Source organism: Papio anubis, chromosome 17, assembly GCF_008728515.1.
Source record: "Papio anubis isolate 15944 chromosome 17, Panubis1.0, whole genome shotgun sequence".
Taxonomy (NCBI): Eukaryota; Metazoa; Chordata; class Mammalia; order Primates; family Cercopithecidae; genus Papio; species Papio anubis.
This window is the reverse complement of record NC_044992.1, coordinates 64,915,355-64,935,029: the sequence shown is the minus strand read 5'-3', so window position 1 is coordinate 64,935,029 and position 19,675 is coordinate 64,915,355. Positions and strand designations below refer to the sequence as shown.

Below are 19,675 nucleotides of genomic sequence, written 5' to 3'. Positions count from 1 at the left end.
CTAATTAACATAATCCATCCTACTGTTGGTGAGAATTTGGGTAGTTTCTAGTTTTGAGCTCTTACAAATAGCACTGCCGAACATTTTTCTTCATGGGTTTGTTGAATACAAGTGCATTCCTGTTACGGAATTACTCAGGAGTGGCATGCATAGTGTTCACCTCTCATTCGTGCTGCCAAATAGTTTGCCAAAATGGTGGTACCCATTTGCACCTCATTGTGTGACGGTTTTTTTTTTTTTTTTGAGATGGAGTTTTGCTCTTGTTGCCTAGGCTAGAGTGCAGTGGCATGATCTTGGCTCACTGAAACATCTGCCTCCCGAGTTCAAGCGATTCTCCTGCCTCAGCCTCCCAAGTAGCTGGGATTACGGGCACGCATTACCATGCCTAATTTTTGTATTTTTAATAGAGATGGAGTTTCACCATGTTGGCCACACTGGTCTCAGACTCCTGACCTCAGGTGATCTGTCTGCTTTGGCCTCGCAAAGTGCTGGGATTATAGGCACGAACCCTTGCGCCTAGCCTAATATTTGTAGTTTTAGTAGAGACAGGGTTTCATCATGTTGGTCAGGCTGGTCTTGAACTCCTGACCTCAGGTGATCTGCCTGCCTCGGCCTCGCAAAGTGCTGGGATTATAGGCGTGAACCCCTGCGCTCAGCCTAAGTTTTTGTATTTTTAGTAGAGACGGGGTTTCATCATGTTGACCAGGCTGGTCTTGAACTCCTGACCTCAGGTGATCTGCCTGCCTCAGCCTCCCAAAGTGCTGGGATTACAGGCGTGAACACTGTGCCCGGCCTGTGTGAGGGTTTTGATTGTTTCATCTGCTCCTCTGCTCGTCACCAACCCTTGTATGACGACTACTTACTAAAGGTTTATACTGGCTACTTACTAAAGGTTCACAAACGTAATTCACAGGGAAAGCTGAGTAAGAGACAACACAAGGGCCAAGGCAAGCCAAGCACCACTTGAAAGAACACTTCTGATTGGCTATGGGGTGGATGGAAAGTTAACCAAAAGCTTTCCCCCTGGTTCTTGGCCCATTGTATAAACTCAGGAGCTCACGAGCTCAGGAGTGGGCCAGTCTTTATTTGTGTGGCTCTTTTGGGCCTTATGATTTCTTCTCGTCCCAGGAAACATCATCTTATTGACTCTTGGAAACTGAAACATCTTGTTTTGATTTTCAGAGGCGGATCTTAGATGGAAGTCTTGGCTTTGCTGCAGGGGTAAGTAGCATGTAGTAGGAGAAATGGAAATTGAGGCATACTGATTCTGACATTTGTCTGCCAAGGGTTGTCTTCAGTCCCTCCCCTTGTGACCTAGATGCATCTCTGTGTTCCTCAGGCACTAACGCCTCCCTCTAATCACCTGCCATATTTATCTCCCAGCTTATCAAATGCCCATTTCTCTTTAGACAGCAAATGAGGTTTATTTGACAGCTGCCTCAGGACTAGGAAAACAAGATCATATTTGGTAAGGGCCTAGCACAGGCCTAGACTAATACATAGTTGGCTCTAACTAAATATACGTTTTTCCTCCCCTTCTCCCTTAAAGGATCTTTTTTATAGGCTTTTTTTTTTTTTTTTGAGACAGTTTTACCCTGTCACCCAGGCTATAGTACAGTGGCACAATCATGGTTCACTGCAGCTTCAACCACTCTGGGCTCAGGTGATCCTCCCAACTCAGCCTCCCGAGTAGCTGGGACCGCAGGCATGTGCCACCATGCCTGGCTGAGTTTTTGAGTTTTTGTAGAGATAGGGTTTCACCACGTTGCCCAGGCTGGTCTTGAACTCCTGGGCTCAAGTGATCCACCTGCCTAGGGCTCCAAAAGTGTTGGGATTACAGGTTTGAGTTATGGAACCCAGGATATTATAGACATTGTTAAATATGTAAAAATTGTGGATAGAAGCCTGTGATGCATCCCTGATACCCATCTTCCAACTGCAATCATTATTGACATTTTGCTAATCTCAATTCACCTGTCCTTCCCCAACCTTCTTGGGAGGTTAGAATATTTTGTAAAAGCAAATTCCAGACATCATGTAATTCCACCTGTAAATTCAACACACATGTCTAACTGAACGACTTTTTAAAAATAAACATAATCACATGGCCATTATACCTACCAAATTAATAATTCCTTTTTGTGAGCTAACATCCAGTCCATATTCAGATTTTCTCCATCTTTCTAAAAGTGTCATCTAATATTGTTTTGTTATAATTGGGGTCCAAACCAGGTTTTTACATTGTATTTGTTTGTTATATCTTTTAAGTCTCTTTAATTTTTTAACAGTTCGTTTTTTTTTTTTTTTTTTTTCATGCTAGTAATTTGTTGGAGAAACTGGGTCATTTGTCTCTAGAATGTTGGCTGATTACTTCCTTGTGGTGCTGTCTAACTTGTTCCTCAGTCCCCTGTATTTCCTGTAAGCTGGGAGTTAGACCTGGAGTCTTGATTAGTTCAGATTCCATTTTTAAGGCATGAAGATGTCATGGTGCTGTGTATTGCAGATGTATCACCCATATCAAAAGGCATGTAATATGTGGGTTTCCCTTTTAGTTGATCAGGGTTTGGTTTCTTTCCTCAGTTTTTATAGCCCTGCGATCTGGAAAAACTAGCCTGGAGGTGGAGCCTGCCAGAGGCCATCTGAGTCAGTAGCTGTTAGACTGGAGCCATTGTTCTGTCAAAAACACCATCCTTTCTGAGCCATACACAGATGCACAGAGAGTGTTGAGAAAATTAGTTTCTAGGTCCTCAGCTTCCTTGTGTTCTCTTCCCTATAACTGCTGTGCCTGAGAATGCCGGGGAAGCCAGCCCTCCTTTCCTTCCTTCCTTGGCACAGCTTCCCTTTTCCACCTTACACAAGAAAGATGCTCTTGCCTTATGACCTTGTCTCTGGGTGGCATGGTCTTCAGGCAGACATGGAGGTCCCCTTGGAATGTTGGTGCTGGCGTGGAGAAAGTGAAGGGCCCTATCTCTAATCACTGGGAACAAGTCCATTTTTTTTTTGTTTGTTTTTGAGGTGGCGTCTCCCTCTGTTGTCCAGGCTGGAGTACAGTGGCTGGATCTTGGCTCACTGCAACCTCCGCCTCTCAAGTTCAAGCAATTCTGCTGCTGCAGGCTCCCAAGTAACTGGGATTACAGGTGTGCACCACTGCGCCTGGCTAATTTTTTTTGTATTTTTAGTAGAGATGGGGTTTTGCCATGTTGGCCAGGCTGGTCTTGAACTCCTGACCTTAGGTGGTCTACCTGACTCAGCCTCCCAAAGTGCTGGGATTACAGGTGTGAGCCACCATGCCTGGCCCACAATTCCTTTAGCAGTTCTGATGCTGTCCTGTCCTTTGAAGGTGGAGCTAATCAAATTGTCTGCAGAGAGGTCCTTGAAAGTAATTTTCCATGATGGACTACCCTGGGATTTTGGGCCTGAAACTTGAAAAGAGTACAAAGAACAGAATGCCAGTATTATAACACAATATCTCTTTTTTTCCCCTATCCTCTCATTTATATGAACACATTTTCTCTTTGCTTGTTATGAAAAAGAAAAAACAAAAAAGCAAAAAACCAAATAAAAATAAAAATAAAATTGATGAACTCTCTTATTCTAGTAATGACTACTTAATAACTATCCTCATATAGATGAATGAATTGAAAAAACAAGAAGAAAGCCCCATTCACTAACATATACATTTCAAATAACATTTTGCTTTGTAATGTTTAATAATTATAAAATGGTTTATTATATATTTATTCTTATGAATCTGTTTCCTATCACTAATAGTTATCATTATTACATCCAGGAAATTGTTATTTAAGCATTTAGAGCCCTAGGCTCAGAGGAAAATTTAAAAAATTAAATTAAAATGTAAATATTTATTTATTTGTGCCTTTTTTTTTTTTTTAAATTTCAGTAGGTTTTGGGGGAAACAGGTGAAGTTTGGTTAAAAGGATAAGTTCTTTAGTGGTAATTTCTGAGATTTTTGTGCACCCAAGCAATGTACACTGTACCTAATAGGTAGTCTTTTATTGCTCACCCCCACCCCCTGACCCTTTCCACCAGTCCCCAAAGTCCGTTGTATCATTCTTATGCCTAGCTTAGCTCCTGCTTATGAGTGAAGACATGCGATGTTTGGTTTTCCATTCCTGAGTTACTTCATGTAGAATAATGGTCTCCAATTCCATCCAGATTGCTGCGAATACCATTATTTCATTCCTTTTTATGGCTGAGTAGTAGTCCATGATATACATATATAGATCGGGCCATGTATATAAGATATATATACACACACATATATACACATACATACATACATATATATATATATATATCACATTTTCTTTATCCACTCCTTGATTGGTGGGCCTTTGGGCTGGTTCCATATTTTTGCAGTTGTGAATTGTGTTGCTCTAAACACGTGTGTGCAAGTATCTTTTTCGTATAATGACTTCTTTTCCTCTGAGTAGTTACCTAGTAGTGGGATTGCTGGATCCAATGGTAGATCTATTTTTAGTTCTTTAAGGAACTTCCATACTGTTTTCCATAGTGGTTGTGTTAGTTTATATTCCCACTAGCCGTGTAAAAATGTTCCCTTTTCACCACATCATGCCAACATCTATTATTTTTTGATTTTTTGATGATGGCCATTCTTGCAAGAGTCAGGTGGCGTTGCATTGTGGTTTTGATTTGCATTTCCCTGATCATTAGTGATGTTGAGCGTTTTATCTTATGTTTGTTGGCTATTTGTATATTTTCATTTGAGAATTGTCCGTTCATGTCCTTAGCCCACTTGTTGATGGAATTGTTTGTTTTTTTCTTGCTGATTTGTTTGAGTTCCTTGTAGATTCTGGGTATTGGTCCTTTGTCAGATGTATGGATTGCAGAGGTTTTCTCACACTCTGTGGGTTGCCTGTTTGCTGATTATTTCTTTTGCTGTGAAGAAGCTTTTTATTATTTATTTATTTATTTTATTATTTTTTGAGATGGAGCCTCACTCTGTCACCCAGGCTGGAGGGTGGTGGCGCGATCTCAGCTCACTGCATTCTCTGTCACGAAGGTTCAAACGATTCTCCTGCATCAGCCTCCCAAGTAGCTGGGATTATAGATGCTCACCACCATGCCTGGCTAATTTTTGTATTTTCAGTAGAGATGGAGTTTCACCATGTTGGCCAGTCTGGTTTTGAACTCTGGACCTCAAATGATCTGCCTGCCTCAGCCTCCCAAGGTGCTGGGACCACAGGCGTGAGCCACTGTGCCTGGCCTACAGAAGCTTTTTAGTTTATAAGTCTTATCTATTTATCACTGTTTTTGTTGCATTTGCTTTTGGGTTCTTGGTCATGAAATCTTTGCCTAAGTCAATGCCTAGAAGGGTTTTTCCAACGTTATCTTCCAGAATTTTTATGGTTTTAAGTCTTACATTTAAGTCTTTGATCCATCTTAAGTTGATTTTTGTATAAGGTGAAAGATGAAGATCCAGTTTCATTCTTCTATATGTGGCTTTCCAATTATCCCAGCACCATTTGTTGAATAGGATGTCCTTTCTCCACTTTCTGTTTTTATTTGCTTTGTAGAAGATCAGTTGGCTGTAAGTATTTGCCTTTATTTCTGGGTTCTCTATTCTGTTCCATTGGTCTACATGCCTTTTTATAGCAGTACCATGCTGTTTTGGTGACTGTAGTCTTAAAGTATAGTTTCAAGTTGGGTAGTGTGATGCCTCCAGATTTATTCTGTTTGCTTAGTCTTGCTTTGGCAATGTGGGCTCTTTTTTTGGTTCCATATGAATTTTAGGATGATTTTTTCTAGTTCTGTGAAGAACGATGGTGGTATTTTGATGGGAATTGCATTGAATTTATAGATTGCTTTTGGCAATGTGGTCATTTTTACAATATTGATTCTACCCATCCGTGTGCATGGGAGGTGTTTCCATGTGTTTGTGTCATTTATAACTTCTTTCGGCAGTCCTTGTAGAGGTCTGTCACCTCCTTGGTTAGGTATATTCCTAAGTAGTAGTAGTATTATTTTGCAGCTATTGTAAAAGGGGTTGAGTTTTTGCTTTGATTCTCAGCTTTATTGCTGTTGGTGTAAAGCAGAGCTACTGATATGTATACATTAATTTTGTATCCTGAAACTTTGCTGAATTTATGTATCAGTTCTAGAAGCTTTTTGGATGAGTCTTCAGGGTTTTCTAGGTATACGATTGTATCGTCGGCAAACAGTGATGTTTGACTTCCTCTTTACCGATTTGGATGCCCTTTCTTTCTTTCTCTTGTCTGATTGCTGTGGCTGGGACTTCTAGTACTACGTTGAATAGAAGTGGTGAGAGTGGGCATCCTTGTCTTGTTCCAGTTCTCAGGGGGAATGCTTTCAACTTTTCTCCTTTCAGTATAATGTTGGTTGTGGGTTTGTCCTGGATGACTTTTATTACCTTAAGGTATGTCCCTTCTATGCTGATTTTACTGAGGGTTTTAATCTAAAATGTATGCAGATATTTATATGGCAGGGAAGTGTGATAAAGAAATCAATAATATGGCTGGGTGTGGTGGCTCATGCCTGTAATCCCAGCACTTTGGGAGGCCGAGGTGGGTGGATCACCTGAGGTCAGAAGTTTGAGACCAGTGTGACCAACATAGTGAAACCCCATCTCTACTAAAAATACAAAATTAGCTGGGCATGGTGGCGCATGCCTCTAATCCCAGCTACTTGGGAAGCTGAGGCAGGAGAATTGCTTGAACCGGGGAGGCGGAGGTTGCAGTGAGCCGAGACTGCACCCTTGCACTCCAGCCTGGGCAATAGAGAGACTCTATCTCAAAAAAAAAAAAAATCAATAATAGATTTTCTAGTGTAAATATAAGTTGCTTTAGGATATATTCTGTGGTGAAATAGAATTGAAATACAAGTCAAGCAGAAAAAGCAATGATGTAAATTTTTTGGCTTTTGAAAAAGAGTTAGCTTATGGTACATTTGTGTGTGTGTGTGTGTGTGTGTGTGTGTGTAAAATGTAACATGAAAACAAAAGTGCATCAAACAAAGAAGCATAGGCTTGTTTATGTATTCTGTTTTTAAGTGGATAATGATGGGAATAATTCCCATCATTGGGAATTATTTAGGTCTCTATTTAGGTCCTGCAGGATTCACTTAAAAGACTGATGAGATAGGCTGGGCTGGTGGCTCACACCTGTAATCCCATCACTTTGGGAGGCTGAGGTGAGTGGATCACCTGAGGTCAGGAGCTTAAGACCAGCCTGGCCAACATGGCGAATTCCTGTCTCTACTAAAAAAAGACAAAAAACAAAAATTAGCCAGGCGTGGTGGTGGGCACCTGTAATCCCAGCTACTCGGGAGGCTGAAGCAGGAGAATCGCTTGAACCCGGGAGGTGGAGGTTGCAGTGAGCCAAGATCGCGCCATTGCACTGCAGCCTAGGCAACAGAGTGAGACTCCATCTCAAAATCGGAAGAGCACACGGACTGACTTACCTAACATCCTCCCTACCTGTCTGTCTGTCTATCTATATCTGATCTATCTGCATATTTATATGCCTAAAATGGTATCTTCTGCAACTACTTAAACTGGAGACAAAAACATTTTAAATGTCAGCTTACAAATGAGTGATGGTGCACTTAGTTTTTCAGAATTCTTTTTTTTTTTTTTCCCCGAGATGGAGTCTTGCTTGCTCTGTTACCCAGGCTGGAGTGCAGTGGCGTGGTCTCGGCTCACTGCAACCTCTGCTTCCCGGGTTGAAGTGATTCTACTGCCTCAGCCTCCCAAGTAGCTGGGATTACAGGTGCATGCCACCACACCCGGCTAATTTTTGTATTTTTAGTAGAGACGGGGTTTCCCCATGTTGGCCAGGCTGGTCTTGAACCCCTGACCTTGTGATTTGCCCACCTTGGCCTTCCAAAATGCTGGGATTACAGGCTTGAGTGAGCCACCGTTCCTGGCTGTTTTTCAAAATTCTTGTGGGGGTACAGTGAAACAAAGTTTAAAGAACTGTGTTTTTTGCTGTCTTCAGCTGTTGATCAGGCATTTCGGAATCTTGTTCTAGGTTACTCTTTTAGATCAGAAGCTATTGTAAGATTCACATAGCAAAAGGCAAAAACTAAAATAAAACATAAAAGGAAACAAACCAAAAAAAACCAGATAGGGTGTACGAAGTTTTCAGGACATGAAGAATGAATTTGGGAGCATGAAAACGTGAACACTTAAGATGTAATTTCCTTAAAAAGAAATCACAAGGCCAGTGTATTATCACGAATGAGGAGCTCAGATAGTTGTACTTCTGACTTTTAAAGTAGTCAGTAGAAAGAAAGATACTCTAAAGATTATGTGTCTGTATTTATCAGAAAGAAATTATTTACTTTTCTAAAATTGTCCTTGAGCCAGACGCGGTATCTCACGCCTATAATCCCAGCACTTTGAGAGGCAGAGGAAGGCAGATCACTTAGTTTGAAAAATGAAGTGCCCCATCACTCATTTGTAAGTTGACATTTGAAATGTTTTTGTCTCCAGTTTAAGTAGTTGCAGAAGATACCATTTTAGGCATATAAATATGCAGATAGATCAGATATAGATAGACAGACAGACAGGTAGGTAGACGGGTAGTTAGGTAAGTAGGGAGGTAGGTAGATAGGTAGGTAGATAGATTTGTTTAAATAAAACTGTTTCATTAGTCTTTTTTTTTTTTTTTTTGAGACGGAGTCTCACTCTGTTGCCTAGGCTGTAGTGCAATGGTGCGATCTCGGCTCACTGCAACCTCCACCTCCCGGGTTCAAGCTCAGGAGTTTGAGACCAGTCTGGACAACATGGAGAAACCCTGTCTCTATCAAAAAAACAAAACAAAACAAAACCAAAAATTAGCCAGGCATAGTGGCATGCGCCTATAATCTCAGCTAGTTGAGAGGCTAAGGCAGGAGAATCCCTTGAGCCTGGGAGGGGGAGGCTGCAGTGAGCCAAGATCGTGCCATTGCACTCCAGCGTGGACAACAGGAGTGAAATTCAGTCCCAAAACAGCAACAGCAAACATTGTCCTTGAATATGAGGTAGTTGCACAAAGAGACTCCTGGTGGGTTCCCAGAGGCATAGGGAAATGTCAGAACATCATGCGGGAGACAGTTGGGACTCAAACCCAGGGGATTTTAACAACTCAAAGTGGATTCTCATACATGTTTCCCTGAACTAGGGAAAGGCAGTATGGCCCGGGTGGCCTGGGCAGTCACAGTGGCTTGTGCTTATCATGGAATAAATTATATTTAATAAGGCCAACTCATTGGCTGGGGCAGTGGCTCTTAACTGACGGCCATGTTGCCCTCCAGGTGGCATTTAGCACATTTGCCACGTTGGTATCTAGTGGGTAGAGGCCAGGGATGCTACTTAACATCCTGCGACACACAGGACATGATGCATCACAGCCACAAAGGACTCTCCAACCCCAAGTGCCAGTCATGCCAAGGCTGAGAAACCCGGGTCGAGAGAATGTGTTGTATCATCTCTAGCCAGAGAGTAGAATGTGGAAGAATTCAGATGTAATAAAAAAAGGAAGAAAGTCCCCTCGCCTCTTCCCCTTCCTTCTCATAGGTCACTACTGTCAATCCTGAGTCTGTATCCTTGGAGAAATTGTATTATGCACACGTAGTGTCAGGTCAGTGAAATGTGCCGTAGTGCATAATACCATAAAGGCTTTGCTCCCTCAACCCAGTTCTGAGATGCTTTAAATATGTGTCTTGAAAAAGACAAAACTGGCTACAAGACAGTTGACCGGGGTCCCGTTGTACCTTGCACAGATGTCTACACAGCACTGTAGCATGGTGTTACAGTTGGTTTGTATACATTTATGTGTATGTTGTGCGTACATTGCAATACATCTGTGATATAATGCTGCAGTGACATATTTATACTATATATATGTAATTGTTCACCAAAATAGGTGTTTCTCTCAGAGATTCCAGGAACAAAGGACAAGTGTATTTTAAATACGCTTAGCAAAAATCTATTTTGCAGGTTGTTTTTTCTCATTAGCAGGGCCCTGGAAGTGTTAATCATTTCTTCTTAATGTCTCATCTTGGAATTTATTTGCCTGTTTTTCTCCTGACTCCTTCAATTACTCTCCAAGTCTCTAGTAATCATTGTCTTTCTCTCATCAGTACCTGTGTCTAGCCTTGATTTTTTTTTTTTTTTGCCTGAGGCGTGAACTTAATAGGGAGAATGGTTACCATTAAAAAACGTCATTATTCCCTCTCAGGATCCTAGAGTAGTACAATGTCAAGGCTGGAAAAGATTTTAGGTGATTAGAATACCTAATATTTATTGAGTCCTTACTGTGTACAAGGTGTTCTGCCAAACACTCTACCTAGATCATCTAATTTAATTTTATAATAATGACTCTTTGAGGTGTATACCAGTTACTATTATTCCTCCCCACTTTACAGGATCAGTGAGTTTAAATAAATTGTTCAGTATCACATGGTGAGCAGATCCGGGATTTGTTTTTTTTTTTTTTTTTCTACCTAGCCAGGCTAGAGTACAGTGGCGTGATCTCAGCTGCATGCAACCTCTGCCTCCCAGGCTCAAGTGATTCTTCTGCCTTAGCCTCCCTAGTAGCTGTGATTACAGGTACCCACCACCACGCCCAGCTAATATTTGTATTTTTAGTAGAGACGGAGTTTTGCCATGTTGGCCAGGCTGGTCTCGAACTCCTGACCTCAGGTGATCCACCCACCTTGGCCTCTCAAAGTGCTGGGATTATAGGCGTGAGCCACTGTGCCCGGCCTCAGATCCAGGATGTGAACCCATAGTCTGACTGTAGAATTTCCACTCTTACACCACAGTGCCTCTGAGCTGATGTCTGGTCCAGCTGCCTTTGTTTACAGACAAGAAACAAGTCTGGGGAGAGTAAATGTCTTATTTAGAATTGAAAATTGCTAGATAATGGCAGAGGTAGGATGAAACCCAGATAAGGTGTCAGGGGCCGCCAGTGTTTGGCAGAGTGACCTTGGGCAAGCTCATTGGTCTTCCTGGACCTCAGTTGACTCTGCTGAGAAATGAGGACATTGGAACGGAAGGTTCATGAAGAGCACCTTGTTTCTGCATATTTAAAGGGATGAATTGCAGCACAGGTTAGCGAACATCTTTTCATTGTAAGGTAATTGTGAAGTGTTTCAGTTAGATTTTAGTTCACCTACTTAGGGATATGATTCATTGGTAAAATTAAGTATGCAGTTGAATATCATTTTCATGGGAATGAGAAGGCAGTCATTGTCCCAAAAGACATCTGGATGAATTTGGAGTGGCTGAAACATCGGGGATCACCATTTTAATTTTCTTTGCTGTGGATCTGCTGTGTCTCTTTGGCAAGGCTTGAACCAACTAGGAATCTCTACATCAATGCCTGTTCTATCAAGGAAGAAGCACTCATATGGAATAATAGGATCATGAAGCTGCAGAAGAAAAAGACAGTCTACCAATCAAGAAACTTACTTCTAGGCATGAAAAGGCAATTTAATATCTATGATTTTATCCCATAGGGAGCAGGTTTCTCATAAAAGACATGATTTTATTAAGGAGGCTTTGGCCAAGTCCGCTTCTGTGCAGCAAGTGTTGAATAATGTTTTTTCCAAATAACTGGCTCACTGTTGGAAGTTAATGATGCTCTCCAGTGATGGCCTTTGAGTCTGGAGGCATGATAGTGACCAGCTGTTCTCCATTTCCAAAGAGAGCTGGATGGAAAGAAATTGACTTAAATTGTAGCATGGCTGGGCACGGTGGCTCACGCCTGTAATCCCAGCACTTTGGGAGGCCAAGGTGGGTGGATCATGAGGTCAGGAGTTCGAGACCAGCCTGGCCAATATGGTGAAACCCTGTCTCTACTAAAAATACAAAAAATTAGCCAGGCATGGTGGTGGACGCATTTAATCCCAGCTACTCGGGAGGGTGAGGCAGGAGAATTGCTTGAACCCAGGAGGCGGAGGTTACAGTGAGCCGAGATTGCACCACTGCACTCTAGCCTGGGTGACAGAGCAAGACTCTGTCTTGGGGCGGTGGGCGTGGAGGGGAATAATTGTAGCATGAAGTCAGGGATATTTCAGCGAGGGCCCTGGAAAGGTTTATTCTAGAGTAAATATGATTGAGGGAAAGTCCAGGGGAGGGAGCAGTCATTGAATTGGGTCTTTGGAAATGCTAGCTTTTATACTGTTGACTCTATAGATCCTGGATTGAGAAATTAATAATTACTGTTACCTTTTTTTTTTTTTTTTTGCATCTTACTGCCTGAGAGGTAGGGAAGCCTGATATGTTTTCTTGGAGACTTTTTATGGAATTGGGATGTGAGGTGTCTTGGACCACACTGAGGTTGGCTGGGCCACAACCAAAGCAGCACAAGACCATCTGCAAGGAATGGGCTCATGGGCTCTGAGGAGGCTCCTGCAAAGATCGTTACTGTCACTCTGAGCTGTGGTTTTCAGGAGGCTGGGAGAAATGAAAGACCCTGAGATGACCTCCCTGGGATGGTGACCTCCAGGGATAAAGGAGAGAGCCAAAGAGTGCTTGGACCAAGAGCAGATCCATCCCCAGCATCACTCAGGCCTGACTTCCTAGGCCTGATCTTGGAAGTTTTGGGACAGTTGTCTAGGGTGCAACTCCTCTCTTAAATTTGCTTTTTAAGGGTTTAGGGAGTTGGGGAGCCCCAGGGCCTCTAAGGTTCTATTCTTTACAGGTTTGCTTGTTCTGCACTGGTATGCAATAACAAGGGAGGTGACTTTTGTCTATCTTAGGGCTATGGCTGCATTTTGGGTGGGCACTCAACAAAGAGGTAAGATGGTGTAATAGGGTTGGTTTGGTAGGACCTTGAGCTACCTGCCCCAGACGCCCCATTTGACAAGCCCAGTGTGGCCTGCTGCCTAAAGAGGATGTGGGGGAGGGTCCCTCTCTAACCATTATTCACAGCGTGGTTGCCGGGTCCATGGCACAGGTGCTCTGGGCACCCACTGCCTGCTGACGTGTTGCTTCCTGCATAGCAATGCTACAAGACACTGGCACTCCACACTCTCATAATTGGGACATTAGGACCCTTAGATTTTATGTGATGAGGAGTTGGCATTTTATTTTGTTTTATTTTTGGGGTGGAGTCCCACTCTGTCACCCAGGCTGGAGTGCAGCAGCACAATCTTGGCTCACTGCAACCTCCGCCTCCTGGGTTCAAGAGATTCTTGTGCCTTGGCTTCCCGAGTAGCTGGGCTTACAGGTGCCTGCCACCACATCCAGCTAATTTTTGTATTTTTAGTTGAGATGGAGTTTCACCATGTTGACCAGGCTGGTCTTGAACTCCTGACCACAAGTGATCCTCCCACCTCAGCCTCCCAAAGTGCTGGGATTACAGGCATGCGCCCAGCCAGCATTTTATTTTTAAAGACCTCTGATGGTCAGTTTCCAATGAGAAAACCGCTGTGCATTGGCAAAGGTGAACATTCTCAAACCATGTGAGGCACGGGCAGGAGGCCCTGAACATATTTTGAGAGACAAGCCTGACTGTTGGCCTGGCACTCCCAGCCCCCAAACACTAGTGGTTTTTGTGGGCTTGAGGCTCCCTGACTCCCGATTCCGCTGGGAGGAAGACGAAGTCTTGCTTCAAGAAGAGGGGGTGGCACAAAGTGGGGAAGGAAGGAAGAAGAAAGGGAAGCAAAACACTCAGGAAGGAGACAGATGATGATTATTATTTTTGTATTTTTTCTCTTCAGTTTCATGCTTCAGATTTCCAATGTCATTATCCACAGTGTGGGGGAGGAAGTGATACACATCACCTTCTCTGTGCCGTGATGGGAAGTAACAGCCTTTGTCTTGACGCATGAGCCCACGTGTATGCTGTTGTCCTTTTGAGCATCTGGGTTGGTGTGGCCCTGAGGCCTGCTCGGAGCCCTGCGAACAGTCCCTGTCTGTCCCCATCCCCTTCCCCTTTCCTCCCACGTTCATACTCTGACTGCGTGAGTGAGTGGCTGGCACCCCTGCCTCCCCTCCTACCCTTCTGCTTTTCCCTGCAGGCCTGGGCCTCTGTATTGATAGGTCCACAGCGTTCTCCCTGGGAAGATCTTCCTCTTTGTTGGGGGGCATCCTTCCCTGTTCCTATGAAGGAGATGGCAGGAGTGACTATATGTGAGTGATGGGCAGAAGGTTAATAAGGACCTAGAGATTCAGTTTAAATAGTTAGGGGTAAGTGATCTGAAGTTGCAGTAACTCTTGTTAGTTTCTCTATAGGAACAGGTAGATGTTTAATAGATATTCCTTTAGGGCAATCGGCTCATTTTTTATTCATTCATTCTTTTGTTTGTTTAGCATTTATTGAGAACTTGCTCTATTGCAGTCACTGTACCGAGTGCCAGGGGTTTGAAGAAGTGATGGGAGATGGCCTCTGTGTGTAAGGAAGTTGGGTTTTAGTGGAGAGATAGGCAAAGTACACGGGTGCCTTAAATTCAGCCTGCTGCCTGTTTTTGTAAATAAAGATTTGTTGGAACACAGCCATGCCTATTAGCGGAAATATTGCATGTAATTGCTTTTGGACTACAATGGTAGAGTTGAATAGCTTCTACAGGACTCTGTGGCCCCGAAGCCTAAAATATTTACTATCTGGCCCTGTAGAGAAGAAGTTTGCTGGCCCCTGGTGCAGTGTTTATGACACGGTTTTCTGAGGTCTGGTGGCAATGAACTGCCTGAGCAAGAACCATCAGGACCACTGTGCTGGAAGAATGCTCCCTGGAATGTCTGGTGTTCCCAGCTGGGTGCCAGGGGGTCACAACGTCACCACTTTGTGGTGGACCCTCCCAAACAAGGCTTGCTCTTCATTTAGGAGCTCAGTGCTGCAGCAACTCTTCCTTTGCTCAACCTTTGCCTTCAAAGAATCTTCAGGGGCTGGCTTTGTGAGTGAAGCATGGTGAGTTATCTGGGCCCTTTTGCTCCATTCTTCTTGTCACAAAGGAAACTGTTTCAAGACAGATGGCCAAGCCAGAAGTGTGCCATTTGAGATTGTGAGGGATAGCTAGCTCAAGCAACACTCAAATTTGCAACGGTCACTATCACCTGTAGTCTAGCAGAGTCAGCTAACTTGGCCTCATGTCCTTGGTGGTTCACTTCCAAGGAGTTCTCTGGGTTTGGGGAAGTTCTCTTCATTCCGTTGCATTGGTTTTCCACCCTGGCTGCACGTTAGAATCACCTGGAGAGTTTTAAAAAACCTCAATGCCCTGAACATACCCTGGATTAACTACCACAGAATCTCTGAGGTTGGGGGATGGAGGGACCCTAGGATAAGGCACCAGTAATTTTTAGAGCTCCCCAGGTGTATTAGTTCATTTTCGTGCTGCAGATAAAGACATACAGAAGACTGGGCAATTTACAAAAGAGGTTTAATGGACTTACAGTTCCATGTGCCTGGGAGTGGCCTCACAATCATGGCGGAAGGTGAAAGGCACATCTGACATGGCAGCGGACAAGAGAAGAGAGCTTGTGTAGGAAAACTCTCCTTTATAAAATCATAAGATCTCATGAGACTTATTCACTATCATGAGAGGAGCCTGGGAAAGGCCTGCCCCCATGATTTAATTACCTCCCACCGGGTCCCTCCTATAACACATGGGAATTGTGGGAGCTACAGTCCAAGATGAGGTTTGGGTGGGGACACAGCCAAACCATATCACCAGGTGACTGTGACATGCAGCCAACACTGGGAACCCCTGTTCTAATTGGGACTGTGATTTAATGAAGGATGAGCTGGTGTTTGGAAAAAGCAGACTCCCCTCAAAGGTTCCATGTAACTTTGAGGCTAAGAATTCAACTGAGCTAATGCTTAGGGTTCAGGTCACAGTCAGAAGAGCTCTGGACATAAAGGATGCGGCCCTGGAGCTTGGATGACAGAAGCCTGGGAGGAGGCTGTCACCTCTGGTGTGTAGCTGCAGCCCTGTCTATAGAAGGCTCATACTTGTCATTAGTCTTGGTTCTCAAGACCGGTTGATCTTGATACCAGCCTGAGTTGGGGGCAGTTGTCATACTTTCAGGTTCATTTTCCAGTTGGTCATGCGATACTGGTCAGCCTCCAACTGGGAACTCAGGCCTGTCCTCTGGGCCTGGCTCCTTGGCTCTCATAAAAGAAAGATGGCAGGCAGGATCTTTCCTGCTTGAAAAGTTCGAGCTTGAGTTTGACTTCTCTCTTGATGCACAGTGCCTGTTGGATCACATACTATGTCTGAAAAATCTCAGGCTGGCAGAGACTTGTGGGAGTCATCTCAGGCAGCCCTCTGCCATCAGACGGGACAATACTTCATCGAATCCAGACAGATGGTAGGAGTAGATTGTTCCCGAAGACATTTGTGAAGCAAGACTTTATACTTTTTTTTGGTAACCTAATTGAGTGTTTAGCTAGCTTGTTGGAAACTTATCTGATCTAAATGTCTTCTGCTGCAATTTAAATAATAGGGAGTAGCTGACATCATTTTTCTTATGCATCTTAGTACCAATCACATGAAAAACCACTTACTGAGTGTCAATTCTTTTGAAAGATACCCTGAGTGCAAAGGATCAAAGTTAATATTAGTTCAGTTTTGTCCTTTAGCCCTTGCATGTCAAGACGAAACCCATGCACAGATTATTAACACAAGTGCTTTGTGGAGAGGCTGCAGTTGGATTGCATATTATTGCTTTTTAGCAGTGGCTTGCGCATAAAAGGGGAGAAGAGCCAGTAATCAAAGCTTTGTCAAGGGCCTGTGTAATTTTAGAGTTGGCCCAAACGTGTTCTGTTTGCAGAATAACCATTTGTTTCTTTCTTTGGAGAACAGCTGCTCAGAACGTGGGAGCAGGGAGAGAACTGTCTTCAGGCCAAGCCCTCAGTCATTTAGTGAGCACTTACTATGTGTAAGGCATTGTGGGAGAGCACGCAAAGAAGCAAGATACAATCTCTCCTTGCAAGGAGCTCAAGGTCGGCTGGGGAGAAAAGTCACATTTGCCTGTCATTATGAGGCAGGTCAGCATGTGTTTGTTAAGAAGGTAATGAACAATAGGTGCTGGAAACTCAAGTGACAGGGAGGTTACTTCTAGTTGGGGAATTAGGACTTCTTCATAGATGAGCTTGGGTGGGAGGGATAGGTTGAGTTTTGACAAGAATGGGAGTGGGGAAGAGAGGGTAGGAGAAGGAAATGCATTATAGGCAGAGGGAACAGAAAATTGGAAGCATAAGAGTGGAAAATACAGGGCTGTTGGCAGCATAGTTATTTGTTTGGTTGGGAGGTGATGCCAGAGAGGTAGGTTGGGGCCCATACATGATCAACTTATAGTTCCTTAGAAAGGAGTTGTGCTCTGTTCTGTAGATTGATGGGGGAGTTCCTGGAGAGGTTTTTGAGAAGGGGACCTGATCAGAGCTGTGCTTTCAAGAAATACATTCTGTTGGTAGTAGATAGACTGGCCATGGGTGTGCACAGGGGGAGGCTGGCAGTTGAGAAACAGGATGGAGGTTCTTGAATTTAGGTGAAAGGTAATAATGAGGCTTTGACTTTGGACAGAGGCATAGGAGATGGGAAGTGTGAGAGATAGTCCTGCTGGAGAACCTAGAGGACTTGGCAGTCCTTTGATTGTGAAAGTAGTCAAGCAAAGCTGTTCAAGCTTATGACAGGAACTGTGTGTCTGGGGCCAACTCCCCTGGGGCTGTTAAAGAGTTTGGCATCACTGCTCTGCCTGTTGGACTGAGGGGGACTCTACCAGAAATGAGGAGGCTGGGGGTCTCTTAGGCTTACATCAGGTCTGTCTCGTTTGAGTGAGTTTGTACTTTGGAATCTGCATGTGTTGGGGTGGTCTCCATGGCAACCTAGACACCTACAACTAGTTGTACTGGTAGTGATGTTTCCTGCTTCTCTGCTTTTGGTGATCCATATCTATGAGGATTAGATTTGACTGAGAGTAACTGAGACCTGCAAAATAGTGGCTCAAACAAGAAAGACCCCTCTTCTGTAGAAGAAATCTGGAGACCATGGCTGGGAAAATGGAGTTCATGGAGTCAGCAGGGATCTAGACTCCTTTTTTGCTCACTGCTTTGCCCAGGAGGGCAGCCTTTGTCTTTCTGGCCCAAGGTAGTTGCTGGAGCTCAAGTCATCACATCTGTCTTCCATGCTGCAAAGTGGCAGGAGGGAGGTAGAGTCCCTGAAAGTCCTGCACAGCAGGTCCACTTACATTTCGTTGGCCAGAACTTATTCATATGACCTAATGTAGCTGCAAGGAATGCTGGGACACATGTTCTTTTATTTATGCAGTAGTTTGCCCAGCTAAATGTTGATATTCTGTTACTGAAAGAGAGGGCAGAATGGAAACTGGAGCAGGCACTCAGCACTCTTGTGGCTAGTGCAGAGAGAACTTTTAGCTCTAATTCTGTTATTGATTTACGTTCTCAGTGTATATTTTGTATGTTGCTTTTAAAATGAGTTATTTCTTTCTTTAGTTTCATCTGAAAGGAAGAAGTAATACACGAACTTGGTAAGAAATTCAAGTAGTAGTACAAAGGGTATACAATAAAAAGAAGTCCCTTAGTCTATTTGTATTAGCTAGGACTTTTGTGATCATGAATGATAGAAAACCTAACTCAATCTGGCATAAAGAAGAAATAAAATGTATTGGTCTATGCAGTTGAAATATCTAGGAGTAGGCCGGGTGTGGTGGCTCACACCTGTAATCCCAGCACTTTGGGAGGCTGAGGCAGGTAGATCACGAGGTCAGGAGATCGAGACCATCCTGGCTAACACAGTGAAACCCTGTCTTTACTAAAAATACAAAAATTAGCCAGGCATGGTGGCAGGCACCTGTAGTCCCAGCTACTCGGGAGGCTGAGGCAGGAGAATGGCGTGAACCCAGGAGGTGGAGCTTGCAGTGAGCCGAGATCATGCCACTGCACTCCAGCCTGGGTGGCAGAGCGAGACTCCATCTCAAAAAAAAAAAAAAAAAAAAAATCCAGGAGTAGAACTAGTGTCAGGGCACTGCTAGACTCTGTGGATCAAAGGATGTCACCAGCACCTGGTTTTTCTCCATCTCCTGGTCCTGCTTTTCCATGTGTGGCTCCACTTTCAGGCTGTTTCCCATGACAGGCCAGTTACTCCTGGCCCATGAAACTTGCGCAGGATGTGTGCTCATCCCTGAATACTAATGTATATTGTCAGGGGATGTAGTGTATTCATGGCCAAGCCTGGGCCGTGTGTCATGTCCTCCCTCCTCCCACCATTAGAGTAAATAACAAAGATAATAAGGATGAATACTGGAGGGAAAAGTGATTCCTCCAAAGCAAATTAAGGTGTTTTTGCCAAAGTAGGTGTAATGGATGTTGGGTAGTTAACATACAGTAAACATGGAGTATGGTTAGAAAACATCTCAAAACTTAGTAGCTTAAGACAACAGCAATTTATTTCTCGTGGTTCTAGGTTGGCTGGGCTCAGCTGGGTGGTTCTTCTGCTGGTCTTGCCTGGGGTCAGTCTTGAGGCTGCAGTCATTTGGCAGTTCCACTAGACTGGAGAGTACAAGGGCCTCACTCAGGTCTGGGGCCTTGGTGTTTGTTGCCTTTTTCCTGGCCTATCCATGTGGTTGCTCATGGTTCAGTAGTGTAGCCCAGGCTTCTTTACATGGCAGTGGAAGAGCTCCCCCCAAGAAGGTGAAGGTGGAAACCGGACAGTCTGTTTCTCTAGT

General features: G+C 43.8%; 1 protein-coding gene across 12 annotated transcripts in view; it reads left to right on the top strand.

Moving 5' to 3' along the window:
* The window catches only part of SLC39A11 (solute carrier family 39 member 11), a 561,386-nt gene that overhangs the window by 108,318 nt on the left and 433,393 nt on the right, over positions 1-19,675 (top strand). For all 12 annotated transcript variants that reach the window (XM_017950929.3, XM_017950930.3, XM_031657167.1 and 9 more), the window contains one exon: positions 1,183-1,221. In XM_017950929.3, coding sequence (XP_017806418.1) covers positions 1,183-1,221 — 39 coding nt within the window. Of the gene's footprint in view, positions 1-1,182; positions 1,222-19,675 lie in introns of those variants that run through there.